Source organism: Rhipicephalus sanguineus, chromosome 6, assembly GCF_013339695.2.
Source record: "Rhipicephalus sanguineus isolate Rsan-2018 chromosome 6, BIME_Rsan_1.4, whole genome shotgun sequence".
In the NCBI taxonomy this organism is placed as follows: Eukaryota; Metazoa; Arthropoda; class Arachnida; order Ixodida; family Ixodidae; genus Rhipicephalus; species Rhipicephalus sanguineus.
In genome coordinates, this window is record NC_051181.1 from 99,705,721 (window position 1) to 99,721,655 (window position 15,935).

Genomic DNA, 15,935 nt, shown 5'->3' on the forward strand with positions numbered 1-15,935 from the left:
TGTCGGCACCGCAGGTCCGCGGACGCTAACAGTTCAACATTTTCAAATGTAAGCAGATGCAAACTTACGCCCCAGTCGCATGCCGCGATAGTCGGAATCGCGCGCCTGCCTGTTGGTCATGTTTTGTACACGTGCAACCTTTCAAAAATGTTGTTTTGGTTATAGTGCGGTACCGCTTATAGTGCGGATATTCGCGACTCCGGCGACTTACGTTATAAGCGGTCTGTGCTGTAATAAAATGCACGCATTACGCAGGAGCTGCATGCATGGAACACTGCCCTTTTATTTTAACACGAAAGTGTTTTATGCCGGGGTCCACCAAGTACATCCGTCACGGATATGACGTTGATAAAATGGACGCCAACGGGTGAGAAAGAAAAAAACCAAGAAAAAGATACCCCACTGGGAATCGAACCCACGACGCTGCGGCCGCGACGGCAGGCGCCCGACGCTCTACCGACTAAGCCAACTCGGGAGATGCTAGGCACGGCGCGAACGCGCCTTATATGTTTCACACCTTCTCTTTCGCGGCGGGCGGAGCGGGGCGGTGCCGCCGTCTGTGAGAGGTGAAAAGAAGTAATGCTTCACGATCGACACTTACTAGCGCTTACTCCGAGATTGCACGTGATATCGGAGGTCATGGTTAAAGCGTCTCGATACCAGAGAGGTAGACTGGCCGCGCTGGCGTCGCCGAGGCACCCTTGACGCAGTTACGTTCTTTGCCTTTGGATTCGTGTTAGCGTGCGTCGGCTCATCGGAGTAATGCAGCTTCCACGTGCACCAACGGGATTTCTCTGCCGCCGACTGCTTCAATTGCGAGAGCACCGACTAACAAAACTGCTGCAATATGCGTTGCAGAAAGGACGCGATTTCGACGGGCGAATGTCGTGCCTTGGTGGAGCGAGAGCAGCGCCTGCGAGACAGAGGCCAGCGGGACGCACGCGTTTGCGGCTCAGGCTACGAACCTCTACCTCCCGCGTTGCTGAAGTGCAGTGTGTGTTATGTATGCATGAGCACAGGCGTCGGCTACCCATTACTAGAAAGCGCACACCGTGCCGTTTCTCTCCTTAATTGACGACGCTTTGAAGAAGTGCATACCGGGTACCAATGTTGGTTATGAACTTGTTGATAACATCCTTACGCGCAATTCACGATTCGCTGTGTCCAAATATATGTTCACACCGTCAGCTACCTCAACGGTTTAATCATGATCATGGGCGTTAGTCTTCGCGATAGAGACATGCTGTCAACATGGGTGCATCCACGTCAAACGGTGCTATAGCTGCCAAACACGAATAGACATTGTACAAGCTCTCATATATCATAAGCACTACTTCTGTGAAGACACGTTTCACTTTCGTGTTATACCGATTCCTATGACGGAGGGATCAGCCATGTTTTTTTGAACTCTCTGACCCCCTAACGTTCATTCTGAGTCCAAAGCGTCACTGGCGTCAGTGTCGTCGCCGCACGATTCCCTGTCGGAATCGGCAGTGTCTTCACTGTCCCACAGACGGTCATCTTCTGTCCCGTCGAGCGCGTTGGAAATGCCAGTCTTCTTAAAGCTCTTGACGACCACCTCGTCGGAAATGGTACTCCACGCTTCGAGAATCCATGAGCAGAGGACTTCCACGGAGGGTCTCCTGATTTTGCCACTTGGCGTGAAATCGTGGTCGCCCGCCGCCATCCACTCTGCGTACAGCCTCCGGACGTTGTCCTTGAATGATTTGTTCAGTGACACGTCCAGAGGCTGTAGCAGCGAAGTTAGACCCCCAGGGATCACTGTGATTTCCGTGCGCCGCTCCTTCAGCTCGGTACGGACACTGTCAACGAGATGGCCCCGAAAGCTGTCCAGCACAAGAAGTGAAGGAAGCAGAAGCGCTCCTGCTCTTCGCCCCCAAACCGTCTTGATCCAATCGACCATGAGGTCTGCCGTCATCCACCCTTTTGCTTGAGCGCGGATGTGGATGCCACGGGGAAAGTTTCCCTTCGGAATTGTTTTCCGCTTCAGAATCCCGTACGGCGGCAGCTTCCGCCCGTCTGCCGTCACTGCGAGCATCACGGTGCACCGCTGCTTCTCCGCACCACACGTTTTCACGAGCACACTTCGAGCACCTTTCTCGTTCACAGTAGTGCTTCGAGGCATGTCAAACGTCAACGGCGTTTGGTCGGCGTTGCCTATCTGTGACAGCAGGAAACCGTTCTTCTGGCGTATCCTCGTGACGAACCTGTGAAAATCGATCACTTTGTCTTCGTACGCGGATGGAAGTCACTGGCACAACGACGTCCGCCGCCTCAGCGACAGTCCATTCCGCCGCATGAAGCGTGTCGTCCAGCCGGAACTGGCGCGGAAGTCCTTTGTGGCTATTCCCAGCCTCTGGGAAACTGTGCGCGCCTGCGTCCGCACCGTGTCTAACGACACGGCACAACCGTCTTTGCGCATGTCCCTCACGTATTCGAGGACTGCCGTTTCGATGTCAGGGAACTTGCCCGTTTTGGGTCCGCGGAAAGCCCGGCGCGTGCTGTTCGTAGCCATGAGCTTCTCGCGCTGTTTTTTCCAATATCGGATCCGGATTTCGTCGACGCCGAAATGTCTTCCGGCAGCGCGGTTTCCGTGCTCTAGCGCGTAATCAAGCGCCTTCAGCTTGAACGCGGCAGTAAAGCTCGCATACCGCCCCATGGTGAAACGGTGCTTCAACAGACGATCACAAAGCACAGCCAAAAAAACGTGGTGTCAAGTGACGCCGTGACGAGCGACTGGGATGGCGGCGACACGGCATTTTCAGGAATTATGGGAATGCGTCGGCAGCTTGTTGCTGCGGGATGACAACAGGTCGACCAACAGGCGGCCGCCGCTGTAACAGTGCGGGATAGCAAAACAAACATGGCGGCCCACAGAGCGAAGCGACCGCATTTTTTTTTCTTCTTTTCGTCAGTCACGGTGGTTGTGAGTACCTCACGCGCGTCAAAACAGTCTCTTCTGTCTAAATAAGGAATGCTTTCATTTAAATCAGTAAATTTACGGCATTAGCGTAGTGATGCCTGCTTTCAGATCACAGAAACAAAGATGGGCGCGTTCAGCTGCCACAGACATAAAACACATGGCGGGCATTCAGTGAAAACTGCGGCATTTGCCTTTACTGCAATCCTAAATGGCACGTTTCCGCCAACGGTGGGCAAAAATTACGAATATGTTTGGTGCGTGCAGTTCACTTGGCGAGTTTGGAAGAGTTATTAACGCAACATTCGACAGATGATAAACGCAATGATCATCGGCTAGACTTGGGGTGCGATCATTACGCGGGGAAAAAGAAAAATCGAATTTAGACGACAAAATTTAGGGGTGCGATCATTACGCGAGTGCGATCATTACACGAGTAAATACGGTAGTTACTTATATCTACACGCGTCAATCCGATGCGTTATTGCTGTATAACAATGTAAAATGTTATATAGCAATTGTTTTTATTGCACACGCTCACCGAGAACAGTGAAAAATGCCTCAATAAATAATTTTTATTGTAGAAATAGCCGCGTATCTGCCTCTCTTCGCTATTCCAAAACAGTCTTTGCGAGCTGCTGAACTGGGGTACTGCAACAGTGAATAAGTCGCCAAGCTATTCAGAGCAGTTGGAGCTTTGGCGGAACAAATGGTCGGAACACGCGGCCAACCCGTCGTCTTGCCCCTTCAGATGCGAAACTTCAGATAAGCTTAAAGGGGTGGTGCCACCAAATTTGTGGCTTGCGCATTCTTTGCTGTAAGCGTTTCCTATAGCTCCAGGAAGCATGATGCACGCACCAAGATTCATGTATTCTCGCTAAATAACTTAATATCGCTTTTGATTTGGACAACTTTCGGTTTCGGTTTCTGGGCGCCGAGGTTGGGCAGTGACGTAGAAGTGTAGGAGGCGTGGTCACGTGACCACACAAGGCTGTGACGCACATAGCCAGGAAGCGATCGAAACTCGGGGAGTGATGTAGCAACCGATGCTTTGCCGGTACTACAGTGAACTAGAATGTATTCTAGTTCATTACAGCCGGTACGTACGTTGCGGAAGTGGCGGAGGTCCGGAGGTCACTCACGTTACTACAGCAGGTTTGGTGTGACGTCACTACAACTTTCGTTGCCCATCCTACAGATCTACGTCACTGGTGGCGCGCTAGCGATGGGTTTCGATCGGGAGAATGAGCATTTAGGTACACTTTGGAAGTGAATTAAAATATATTCTAAACGTTTGCTGTGTCCAACCCTTCGTGTGGAATGTCCTTGCATACAGAGGAAACCCACAACAGGCTTGTTATAGCCTCGAAATTTGATGGCACCACCCCTTTAAAGCACCTGAAGCCATAAACATATCAATCACTGCCCCCTCGCGGTTTGCAAGGCAGTCCGCTGACTTACATTTTGCTAGAATGTCCCTGGGGGACGTTCCAGTACCTCCTGCATCTAGATGGCATATCCCGAACTAAGGATCCCACTCACTGATCTTATTTTCACAGAACATTAAATAAACGTTTTATTATCTCTCTAGATGAATTGAGGAGGTACACACGAGTTACAGGACGAACATACTGAATGACGCGTAATGTGCACATTCTACTCGTGGGTCTAAAACCAAGAAAAATACTGAGAATGTTGCCGCTCATTCGTTGGGAAGACACTGAGCTTAGGATTCAAAACTCGGTGGAGACCTAAGCCGAAAATCGCCAAAAATTCGCCATGTCGCCATTCATAATTTTAGGTCGCCACGGGCCTCTCAAATTCGCCAATTTGGCGAAAAGTAGCCACCATTGGCAACCCTGGCTACGACATCACTCCTCTCGAATGCAGCGCAGACCAGCAGTGGTGAGCCGCGCGCGGCGGTGGCGGAGAGCGCGTGAGATACGTACCAGCTCCGGTGACCCAGCTGTGTGACATCACTGATCCTCGTGCACGCGCCGCACGGCTCATGACCCTCCACGCGAAATCAGCTCCGACTAGGCAAGTGCAGCTAATGCTACAAAATTGTAACTGCCATGGTGAAAGGCACCAATTATAGGAGAGAAGAGTAGGCAGGCAAGGACCAACAACTTCCGTACCATATTTAAAGGGGCCCTGCAACACTTTTTCAGCAGGGTCAAAAAGCGCTGCCAATCGGTAGTCGAGGCTCCTGAGAACACGTGAGCCAAATATTATAGCGAAGCGAGCGGCCTGGAATTTACAATAAATTCTCAAAGTCAGCTGAAAATCGCTCCCTCTTCTCTCGACAAACGATGTATTAGTCCGCAATATATGACGCGATTGTCGGCAGTTCCACCATTGGCTGATGTTATAATCACGATAACACCCTCATTATTACCTTGGTTGTTAATTTTGAGTTCAATAAGTAGATAATATGTATGTTTATATTGTGTTATGCTGTTAAAACACCGAACAAACATTAATATTAGCACTTCCGGTCTCACCGACAGCTCGTCTGCTCGTAGTTGCGTGGTTGCATTTTCCTCACCATGTGCAGTGCCGAAATCGTGAATATTTCTGTGCTTTTGACCATCGCCGGTTGCCGTTGAGAGTGGCAGCCGTTCGAGTGTTGCCTCGTCAGCTGGAAACTGCATCGTCGGCACGTTCTCACGACCGACCGAGGCAGCGGTGCAGCATTTCTCTGATAACAATGCTGGCGTCGGCTAGCTTAGGATACCTGTGTTCGCTGTATGGCGAGAGTCCCGTTCGCTGTCTATTCAGTATGTCATCGAGCCGTACCTCGGCGTATCCTCCCCGTAGTCTCAGGTTCCCGAGAAACCGTGACACAGCAACCAAGCAGATTCACATTTTCACGGTAGCTGCAGACAGCCGGGGGATGGGTCCGCGCCGGCCGATGCCCCACGATCCTTTCTTCTAGTCTTTAGTTCTTTGTTGTCAGCCCGCACTCGCTGTGCGCCCGCATTCGAAGAGCAAACAGCATCGAAGTACCGCCACTGGGAGAAGGGTGCATGCAGCTTTGCCGTGTTAAATGCGATTCAAGCGCGAGCAGTGCGACGAGGCAGTGTATCGGAGTGTGGGTCGAAACTCATCTCAGCTGTCATTCGTTCCAAACGCGCACGCAAGTTTGTGTCCATGGTTGGCAGAGCGATGAAAACACTACGACAGTTCGAGGTGCACACCCAACATTACCAAACCGACTCGCAGTTTTCAAGCACGCGCGATACACAGTGCCATGGGCTCCGCCGCTCGACGACGACCGCGCGAGCTGACCGGAAGTGGCGCCACAGACCACGTGGTTGCGCCGAGACGCCAGAGAGAAAAAAATGAAGAAAAAAAAATGCCGCCGGCACTGACGTCGCCTCCTCGCACCTCCACCCTCCCTCCCTTCACGCCGCGCGCAGCTTTCCGTGCGCTCGCTGCGTTGAGTTGAGGGAGAAAGCTGTGGAACGTGATCTCTATAATTTGGTAACCCACTTAGACTTGATGGATTCGAAAAATTTTTGCGGCATATGACTCGTGAAGAGTCATATGTCAATAATGAGACTATTCAAATATAACTAAAAAATATGTTGCAGGGCCCTTTTTAAAGGGACACTAAAGAGAAAAACAGTTTTTCTTGTATTAGTAAAGTACTCTTTCACAATTACAAAATCACTGCACTTGCCACGAGAAGACACTTGGTAAGCAAGAAAACACGCAAAAAGAAAATGTGGGTGGCGACGTGACCTTGAAGGTACCACACCAAACGCCATGACGTCACAGATTTTGATGGCGTCTGCTAGCTCCCACGTAGTTCCCAATCGGTAACAACGAAGTACAGTCGATCCCAGATACATCGAACTTGAAGGAGATCGCGGAATAGTTCGATATATCGATAATTCGAAATACAAAATATGCACATTTAAGGCTTACATTAATATATTGCAGGTCTCGAAACAGTTTCCAGAATTCGTAACAAGCACTGACGATTCGCTCACAACTAGTATGCTAAATAACAAGGTGGCAACTTCTTTTGCAAGTTACCGCACTTTATTTCGCACGAAAATAGTTCGTAAACTTGTCTTGCTTCTTGCGTGCCGTCACGTTCATCAAATCATCCTAAATATTATTGAAGCTTTCCAAATAAGTAAATTCAGCACCTTCGGCCACAACAGCGTTGACTGACGCTGAATGCCGATGCAAGCTCTGGAGCGCGATAAGATGTTGTTTAGCGGCAGCATTGACTTAGCGGCGGCGTTGGCATCTTCCTAACTGCATGGGTGCACTTCCGCAGCACTGGCAACATCAGCCTTGATCGCGGCATCGATGCAGTCACAAACAGCGACATCGTCATCTGCACCGATGAAGTCGCTTGCTGTACTCCCGTCCGAGAGCGCGCCCGGAAACGCTAAGTCGTAAAATTTACTGAGGCACCGTACGCCGTTGTCAGCAGTCATGACGCACCCAAAGTCGTCACCTGGCACCAAAGCCCACTAGGAAACAGTTCATGACGGGGCTTTGCTTGACGTCGTTCCAAGCACCGGTCATCATTTTATCGCTACGAGCGGGTCAATGTATAGTTACACTCCCGAATGAGGATTTGTCAAGAACGAAGCCAAAAGTACATAAGTCCTCAAGCCGCAAGAGACAACGCAGCTCACGAGCAACGAAGAAAGCAAGTACCCATCGTCGACATCTTGGCGATGGCGATGGCACTTGTAGCTTTCGAGCAAGCACCCGCTGCTTTGGTGTGAAAAGCAAGAAAAAGGGTAGCCTCCGAGATGTGTGTTTTATAACCGAAAATGCCAAAAATACGTCACGACGGTGCGGACCTCGAAGGCCATGCTTTTCGGGCCCGCATGCCATCGCGTGCGAACAAACAGGGAAGGGAATGCGAACATTGCGAAGAGGCTGTCGAGTATCTCCGCATTCATCTCATTTTGATGACTTCGGCAATTGGCCCCTTCAAAAAACACTATGCACGCGTGTTACAACCTATAGATCGCGCATCAAACAAGCTGGTGCACTCGCAAGCGCTGCGCAATCAACCAGATCAACGTAATGCAACGACACCGCCTTTTCGTCACCTGCGCGCGAAGAGTGATCGGAACTTGACAGAACGCGGCCGAAAATGACCGATATTTGTTAGGAAAAATTCACTCCCTGGAGTTTGGCGCAACGCAGCGTTCAATGTATCGGATGTTTCACTGTGCGGGAGTTCGATATACAGTCGAACACGGATATATCGAACCCACATATATCGAATTTTTTGGCTATATCGAACTCGTAAATTATCCCCTTGAAAATCCTTTGTAAAGGTATAGAAATTCGCACGTCTATATTGAACGGTTTTTTTACCTGCCATCGGATATATCGAACGCCGTGCGAGCTGGAAGGGGCGCTTCAGTGCTCGCTGAGCCTCGTGACCTTTGCGGCACCGCGCCTCAGCCGACACCCGAAATGCTCGAAAACCTGAGGGCGAGAGGGCTCTGACTGTACTCCTGCTGGGCACGTTCTCCAACTTGTGGAACGGCTTTTTTTTTTCTTTTTTTTTCTCTCTCTTTCTCCTACGCTCTCTGTGTTACCGCCGGCTTGGAGAGCAGGAACGAAGGAGCCAGTGGCCTCCTCCTTTCGCCTTTTCTTTCTTTTTTTGTTGCTGTTTTGTGAGTTTTGATCAGCCAACCACAGCTCGCGCCTTTCATACATCGCTGCTGCCCTCGCAGGTAGCCCGGGCGCCCGAGTAGCCATTGCCACCATCGCGACTGATCGCGAGTGCATTGTTGGCGGAGTTCACTTGCGTGAGTTGTCGCATACCACCGCATTCCTCTTTTGCCTGCGTGCTCCCCTGCTGAAGTTTCTGCTGGCCAACACGACAGCGAAGCTGCGACTGCTCGACCAGGTCATCGTCAAGTCCTTCAAGGTGGGCTGAAGGTCGACCTGCTTGGTGCCATTCAAATGGTGACGGGCGCCTGGCAATATGTGAAGACGGACACAGTGGCCAACTGCTTCCGGAAGGCAGGCTTCATGACGGCGGAACTTGCGGAAACCAGTGAAGACGGCGACGACAAGCGCATAGATGACGCATTTCACGAGTTGTCGTCCCTCTACCCGGCTGCCGCTCCACCCGAAGTGTCTGCGGACGATCTTGAGGAAGCGGGTTGCGATGTTCAGGCTGTTGCGAGCCTCGCTGGCGAGGACATTGTAGCTGCGGTTGCAGGGACCCAGGATGCCCAGGCCGACCGCGCAAATGACGACGAAGATCGTCTGGACGAAGCGGCGGCTACACGCGCATACTGCGCCGCTGAAGTGGCGGCAGCGTTCGGCTCGATTCGCCATTTTTGCGGTGACATGGAGTGAACCGGGCTGTCGCATGTGGACAGCCTCGATAAAATCGAGGCCAACGTCTTCAGCTTCATTTCGAAGACGAAGAAGCAGGCCAAGATAAACAATTTTTTTGCGTGCAAATAAAACATTCTGTTGCATCGTGTGTGTGGAATTAGTTGTCATTCTTGAATGCACCAAATGTAGGTGATCGTCCGCCACTGGTAAGGTCTCGGGGCCTGTATTTTTTTATATCGAATTTTTCATATATCGAACTAATTCGCGATCCCCTTCGAGTTCGATATATCCGTGTTCAACTGTACGTGTGCACCAGCCCTATACTTTTGCATGGAAAATTCAAGGGAATTTCTCAACTGTTTGATATAACCAATAATTTGATATATCCGGGTTTGATATATCTGGGATCGACTGTACATTCACGGGACACGCAGAGATTTCGGCGTGAAATTCAAAGATGAACTTTTGGCCTTGATTTTCTCCTGTATTACTACACCTATTATGGTGAAAATAACGATATTAGAGCTCTCAATGTACAATTGATTAATCAAAGCCCATTCATTGTTTCACTTTAGTGTCCCTTTAACACTAAGCATTCTCAACAATCTGCTTGGCAGTGCTTGTGACGTAGTGCTGTTGCGAGTGTACTGCACCCAAAGCAGGCCGTGCCACCATACGCTGCAGTCTTCTCGTTTTCTGTGGGACTGCTTCAGTTGCACGTTGCTTGCAAAAACGAAATCAACGTTGCCATTATGGCGTTGGCCTCATAAGATACGAGTCGCATTTCTGCAATGTCAGGAGCTACACGAGCAAAAGAAAATTTCACTGCATGTACAGTACGACAAGCACTCTAGCACAGTGATGATGTGAGCTTAGCAGGCGACACCCTGCCCTAAAATAATTATAGAGGTAAGCGGCAGCAGGTACAATGTTTCGATGAAGGGATACTGAGTGAAAACCAGTAACAATCTGCTACTGGAGTAGCACGCATGCATTGTCGGCAGGGGGGGGGGGGGGCTGGACAAGTAGTCTGCAGTAGCAAGACCTCACAGCACACTGTACATGTTCATTTCATGGGTACTGAGTCGCTTCGTTGTCTACGAGTAGGTCACATAAAGAACATATAACGCAGGGCACACATTAAAACCCTCATTCTATTGGTTCATCCAAAGCGCACTCTGCGCCTTGTATTGACGACCACGTGTGTGTGATCATTTACCGTGCAGAGAGGCGTGCATATCAAGGGCATTGGCCAACAGATCCCACGATTGTACACCATCACGTAACGTGGCCAAAGCCAAGGTCGCTGTCTGAGCAGGTCGCACATCATTTGCGTGCGCATTGACAGTCATTCCCTGCTGTGGAAGCGGTGCACAATAGCAGCACGTATACCTCCGAAGTAAAAGGCGACCCACTCATTGACTCGACAATACCTGGCCAAACCACCTGAACGACGGTTGCCAGGTCACGTTCCTATGCAGTATGGGGTGCGCTGGGCAATGTGCAATACGTTGACTTGTTCTGTGCGACGCGATGTAATCATCTGTGTGAACTAATCACCGGCTTGCCTGGACCTTCCGATAACCACATGCTGCTTCTCACCATAAAAGTCAGAGGATGCTCGTGGTTCGCTTGTTGTTCGTGTTTTGGCTTTTCAGCTTCTTTTTTTTTAAATTTTTAATGAGTGTCAACTCGCAGCTTTAGTATTACAAATAGCAGGACTGACATTGTTTTTGGAGCAGGCTGCTGAAAAATTTCGCTGGAAGTGTTAGTGCACTAGTTGCCGTGCTAGGCTTCCTCTTTATATTTTCCTCTTTATCTGGTAATCAGAACTGAGAAGGGTGGGAACGGGAAGACGAATGTTTGGACTTTCAAATGCTATCAAAACGGCAGCATCCACAAGCGGGAAAGACGAAAGGCCCCTCCGTGACCACCGCTATGTTTGCACGATTCTACGCTCCTGTCACTTGTGCTGATAAAAAGATTTTTCTGGCACTTATAGGGTGTTCTCGATGAAGAAAAAACATTTTTTGATGCAGCATAGACTTGGCTTTGCAGATGCTGAAACCAAAGGTTTTGAAAAATATATTTTTTTCTCCCACAATTTTCAGACTCCCAAGGCCTGTGTTCCCCCAGAATCATTGTCTGGGGGCTGCTTTCATTTCTCCAGGTTGTGTGTGGTAGATTTTTCTCAGCTGCACTACTACACACATTGTGTCAAAACTGTATTGCGATTGGGCTGGCGTTGGTAGCTATGAACGTGATGGGAATAATGGCCAGTGTGGTGATTTGCTAGTACGGGAAGAAAGTGTGACAGCATTTTTTTCGGGATACAGGTGGGCGAGTACTGCGGGAAGGCTGCCGCTGCTCTCGATTGCTCACACTTCACGTCTTTACTGTTGTAAATGAGATTCAGCAGCATTATATGGTTGTGGTTTAGCAGTAAACCAAACATTGGTGCCAAATAACTGTACAATGACCGTTCCCACCAAATAACCGTGTTTTGCGGGAATTTATGAACAGGTGAAAAAGGAGCGTAACTGTATTAGGTCATTTCTGTGTTTCCTATCGCGAACATTTGCACTGTGAAATCATGTGAAACCAGAACGTATCAATGAGGCTTTACTGTATACAGTATAGCTGTGCACATTAATATATCAAGAGAGTAAAAAAAACGCTTACGTAAATTTTTGAGGGAATGTTAATCCACAAGTTTAAAAGTGAAATCAGGTCTCAGTGCTGTAGCAGGACCTCATAGCATGCTGTACACAGGCGTCCACTGTTAAAGGGAACATCGGAGCGTGTGGCGGCAGCTCGGTGCCACCGCCGGCCAGCGGCTGCAACGAGTTTTGCGCAGGCGCAGTGCGCGCTGTGAGTCGTGCGCTTTCGTCGTCTGCTGCCGTCTGCTTCTGCGCTGCGAATCGTCGCGAAGCAAACCACTGACAAGGCGAAAGAGCACCGGGCACAGTGCTCACTGCGTCTGCGCAAAACTCGTTGCAGCCGCTGGCCGGCGGTGGCGCCGAGCTGCCGCCACACGCTCCGATGTTCCCTTTAACAGTGGACGCCTGTGTACATCTTTATTTCATGGATACTGAGCCGCGTCATTGTCGAATCATTTCAGCCAAATGACCAGCATAACGCAGCATGACATAGTGACCACGTTGCAAAGCCTCAACATGGTGAAGTACTGGAAAGGTCAACACGTGATCTGCGTAACACCGAAGCTCGTGGAGGAGCATCTGAAAAGTGCCCAGTACAAGAGGCCACGACTTCAAGTTGACATCTCTTCCCTGCGCTGGACACCTCCGAAAAAACGGCCCAAGCAAGGAAAGAAGGCCTAGGCTTTTTCTTTTTTTTCTTGGGAAATACGTGTTCTTGTGCTCAGGCATTACAGACTGACTAGCACATTCGCACAAGACTGCGATGTGCACAGAAATTAGTGCGCACGTTTGAAGCACATCTTTCACTATTTAAGAATCATCATCATTATGTGCATCATGAAGTTGTATTATATTGTGATATAAAGTAAATAAATTGTCACATTTCTTCGTTAACCACTGTGCCATTGAATTGGTAGCAGGGATGTGGTTTCTGTGCTGATTGTGTCAACATGCCTAAACCTGCTGCTTCAGCTTACATACACTTTGGTCATATGAAGGCATTGTGCATACTCACGTAAGAGCTGCAAATTTTTTTTTTACAATCTTAGCAAGGTGTGGCCATACATGGGGGCTATACTCTGTTTTGATTTGGCAGCACACTAATGAATGCAGCCGTTCTCAGTGCCTTCCATGGCTTTACATATGCCTGCGGCATCAAAGGTCCGGAGACAACGGCAAATCACTGGCTCAATAGCCAAGAACATGGAGACATGCTGCAGTAACCCCTACTTCATTAGGTATGTGTGAATATTCGAGCACTTCGAATATTCGAAACGAATATTACAGTATTCGAATTCGCTTCGACATGAACTTAAATTATTCTAAATTTCAAACTATTCGAAATCAACAAATAGACGTATACTTGACCGCGTGTAACTTCCTATAAAGGTGGTTTCACTGCAGCATAGGAGTGCTATGCCGTGAAAACGCCTATCCAGAAAAAATGTGCAGTGCGGCGATGCCCCACTTCAAGGTTGAGTAAACATATTACCCTGACATAGATTAATATTTTCTTTTTAAGTTTAAAAGCTTGTTATACGGGCTTATATGCTCTAGGTATAGTAAATTTTAAAACTTAACGTATTTTACCAGTCATCACTTGCATCCTACTCAAATTCAGGTCCTACTACTATTCAAAGTTGCTTCCACTTCACTTCGAACCAAAGTGAATGAAATTTGCACATGTCTTGTTCCAGTTTAAAAAAATGTATATATTGCACAGGTTAGTTGGGTCATGACTAGAGGCTGGATTTTTAGTCATTAAAAAAGCTTGTTTTAGGCGCCATAAACAGGCAGGCAAAACAACCTTTTAGGCCTCCGAAATCGTAAATATAGGCACAATAAACTTTCACATAAATGCAAATAATTTCAAACGAAGATATGCGCGACCTCTGTCTACGACAGGAAAACAAATATGTTATTTCTTAAGATGTTACAAAGGCGCCAACAGTTGATCATAGCCTTGCACTTGTGCTTTGTCCCGCACGGTTTGCAGAACACGGTCTCTCCTCCCGTATTCTGCAAGGTGAGTCAAGTGTTCACTGTTGATTCAACACATTCCTGGGTGTCTTTTCGGCATGATTGCAAAGGGCAGAGCAGGAGCAAACAGCCAGATCGCCAAAGGACCAGAAGGGAGGGATTCCTCCTATTGGCCGGGTCGAATCGCGTAGAGTTTATTTGTCCCCTGGCAGTGAACCACTGGCGTAGCCAGGCGAGGGGGCAGGGAGGCGGGTTCAACCCCCTCCCCGCTCCCGAAACTTTTCAGTTTTGCGTGCACACATACAAACGCATGCACGAACATATATAAAATATGGTTGAACACCCCCCTCCCCCTTCCTGAACAAAGGCTATGCTACTGCAGTGAACACCTTAAAAAGTACATTACAAACACAACAAAAGTTGCGCGCACAGCAGATTTTTCTTTCTTCTTTTGCGCTTCACTCTCCCTCCCGCTGACGGCTCTCCGCGGTTTCGCTTTCGCCAACCGCTCGTGCCACGTCAGCGCAGCGGCGAATGGTCGCCGGCGTGTCCCACTTAACTGCTGCTATACTCGCGGACAACTTTTCTTGGCAATGAAGGGAAGGCTAGAGAGCCGAACTACGCGTGCGCTACCGCTGAAGAATATAGTCCCACAACTGCGTCTGTGTTTTCTGCGCGAGAATAAAAACAACAACATTGCTTTATTTTCTACGGGGTGCTGTTTGAAGAGGGGGTCAGCGCGCAGCAAGGAGATATTTATATTTGTTTTGACTTAAGCAGTGTCATTTCGCGTTTTTGCACCTGTGAAAACGTCGCACCTTTTACGTGCACCTCACAGTCAAAATGGCGCCTTCGTCTTCAGGTGAGCGCTCGTCACCCTCCAGCTTTCCCGACGACTCGCTGAAGGAGCTCGTGACGAATTTCACTAACAAATGGCTGTGTAAGCCTGTGACGGCCGCTCGAATAATGAAATGGCCGTCACAGGAGGTACGGAAGGTTCAAAAACCAAAACTAAATTCGAAACGCGCGCCGAACCGGACTACTTCGCGGAGCAGTACATGTGCAGTAGCTCCGCCCCCGTAGCCTTCCCTTCATTGCCAAGAAAAGTTGTCCGCGAGTATAGTAGTTGTTTCCGGGAATTGATTGAACTGGAGGACTAGGTTGAACCCCATGTTTCCCAGCAGTCCATGTTAACCGGTAACGTGAATAACGGTCTCAAACAGCACCCGAAAGCGAAACTTGAGGCTAAATAGCATTCATATAAGCGGCACTCTTTAAAATAGGCATTTGTAGGCATTTGTAAGCATTTAGGCACGAACGCCAAAAATAGGCATTTATAGGCACTATAAAAACACTATAAAAGTTCTTCTTAAACTCTAATTCGTGCTCATATATCAAAATGGCGCGATAGGAGCGCGTGGAACAATATAGGCATTTGCCTAAGATCCGGTCTCTAGTCATGACAAATATGCTCATTTACTTTATAATATGTGATATATGCTATTCGAACTCTTTGATTCGAAATTATTCGACGAAATCACTGTTCGCTTCAAACCTAAAATTTACCAATTCTCACATCCCTGTACTTCATGTTCTTTCCTTTTTAACCTTTTTATTCAAATTTCTACAAACCAAGTTTGTAGTGTGGCTCTTACATGAGCACAACCATTAGATGTTAAAGGGGTCATGAAGCACCCCTTGGGCTTGTTGAAAAAACACATACTGCGGAAAGCTGACACGGCTATGAACTGCTCTGCCAAATACTACAGTCGTGCGCGCCGCGTGAAGGCCACAAGCGGAGCGCGAAGTTGCTGTTTCCCCAGGCGCGCTCTTTTCAAAACAGAGGCCGGTTCTCACTCTCGTCGGTGGGCGGGGCGTCTGGCAGTTTACGTCGCAAGAGACATAGCATGCTTATTGGCCGATAGCCGACGTAAATCGAGAGTGGTGTTCGGATAAGATGCGCTTCTTGCCGCGGGGTGCCGCCACTTGCCGGCGCCGCGCTCCTCAGTACACGG

The 15,935-nt window shown here is 48.9% G+C and overlaps 1 protein-coding gene across 1 annotated transcript in view; it reads left to right on the forward strand.

Moving 5' to 3' along the window:
• Positions 1-12,768, forward strand: part of LOC119396023 (histone acetyltransferase KAT8) — a 29,037-nt gene extending 16,269 nt beyond the window's left edge. Inside the window, exon 9 of the mRNA XM_037663059.2 lies at positions 12,402-12,768. Coding sequence (XP_037518987.1) covers positions 12,402-12,621 — 220 coding nt within the window. The 3' untranslated portion in view covers positions 12,622-12,768. The remainder of the gene's footprint in view (positions 1-12,401) is intronic.
• Positions 12,769-15,935: the final 3,167 nt, after the last annotated feature.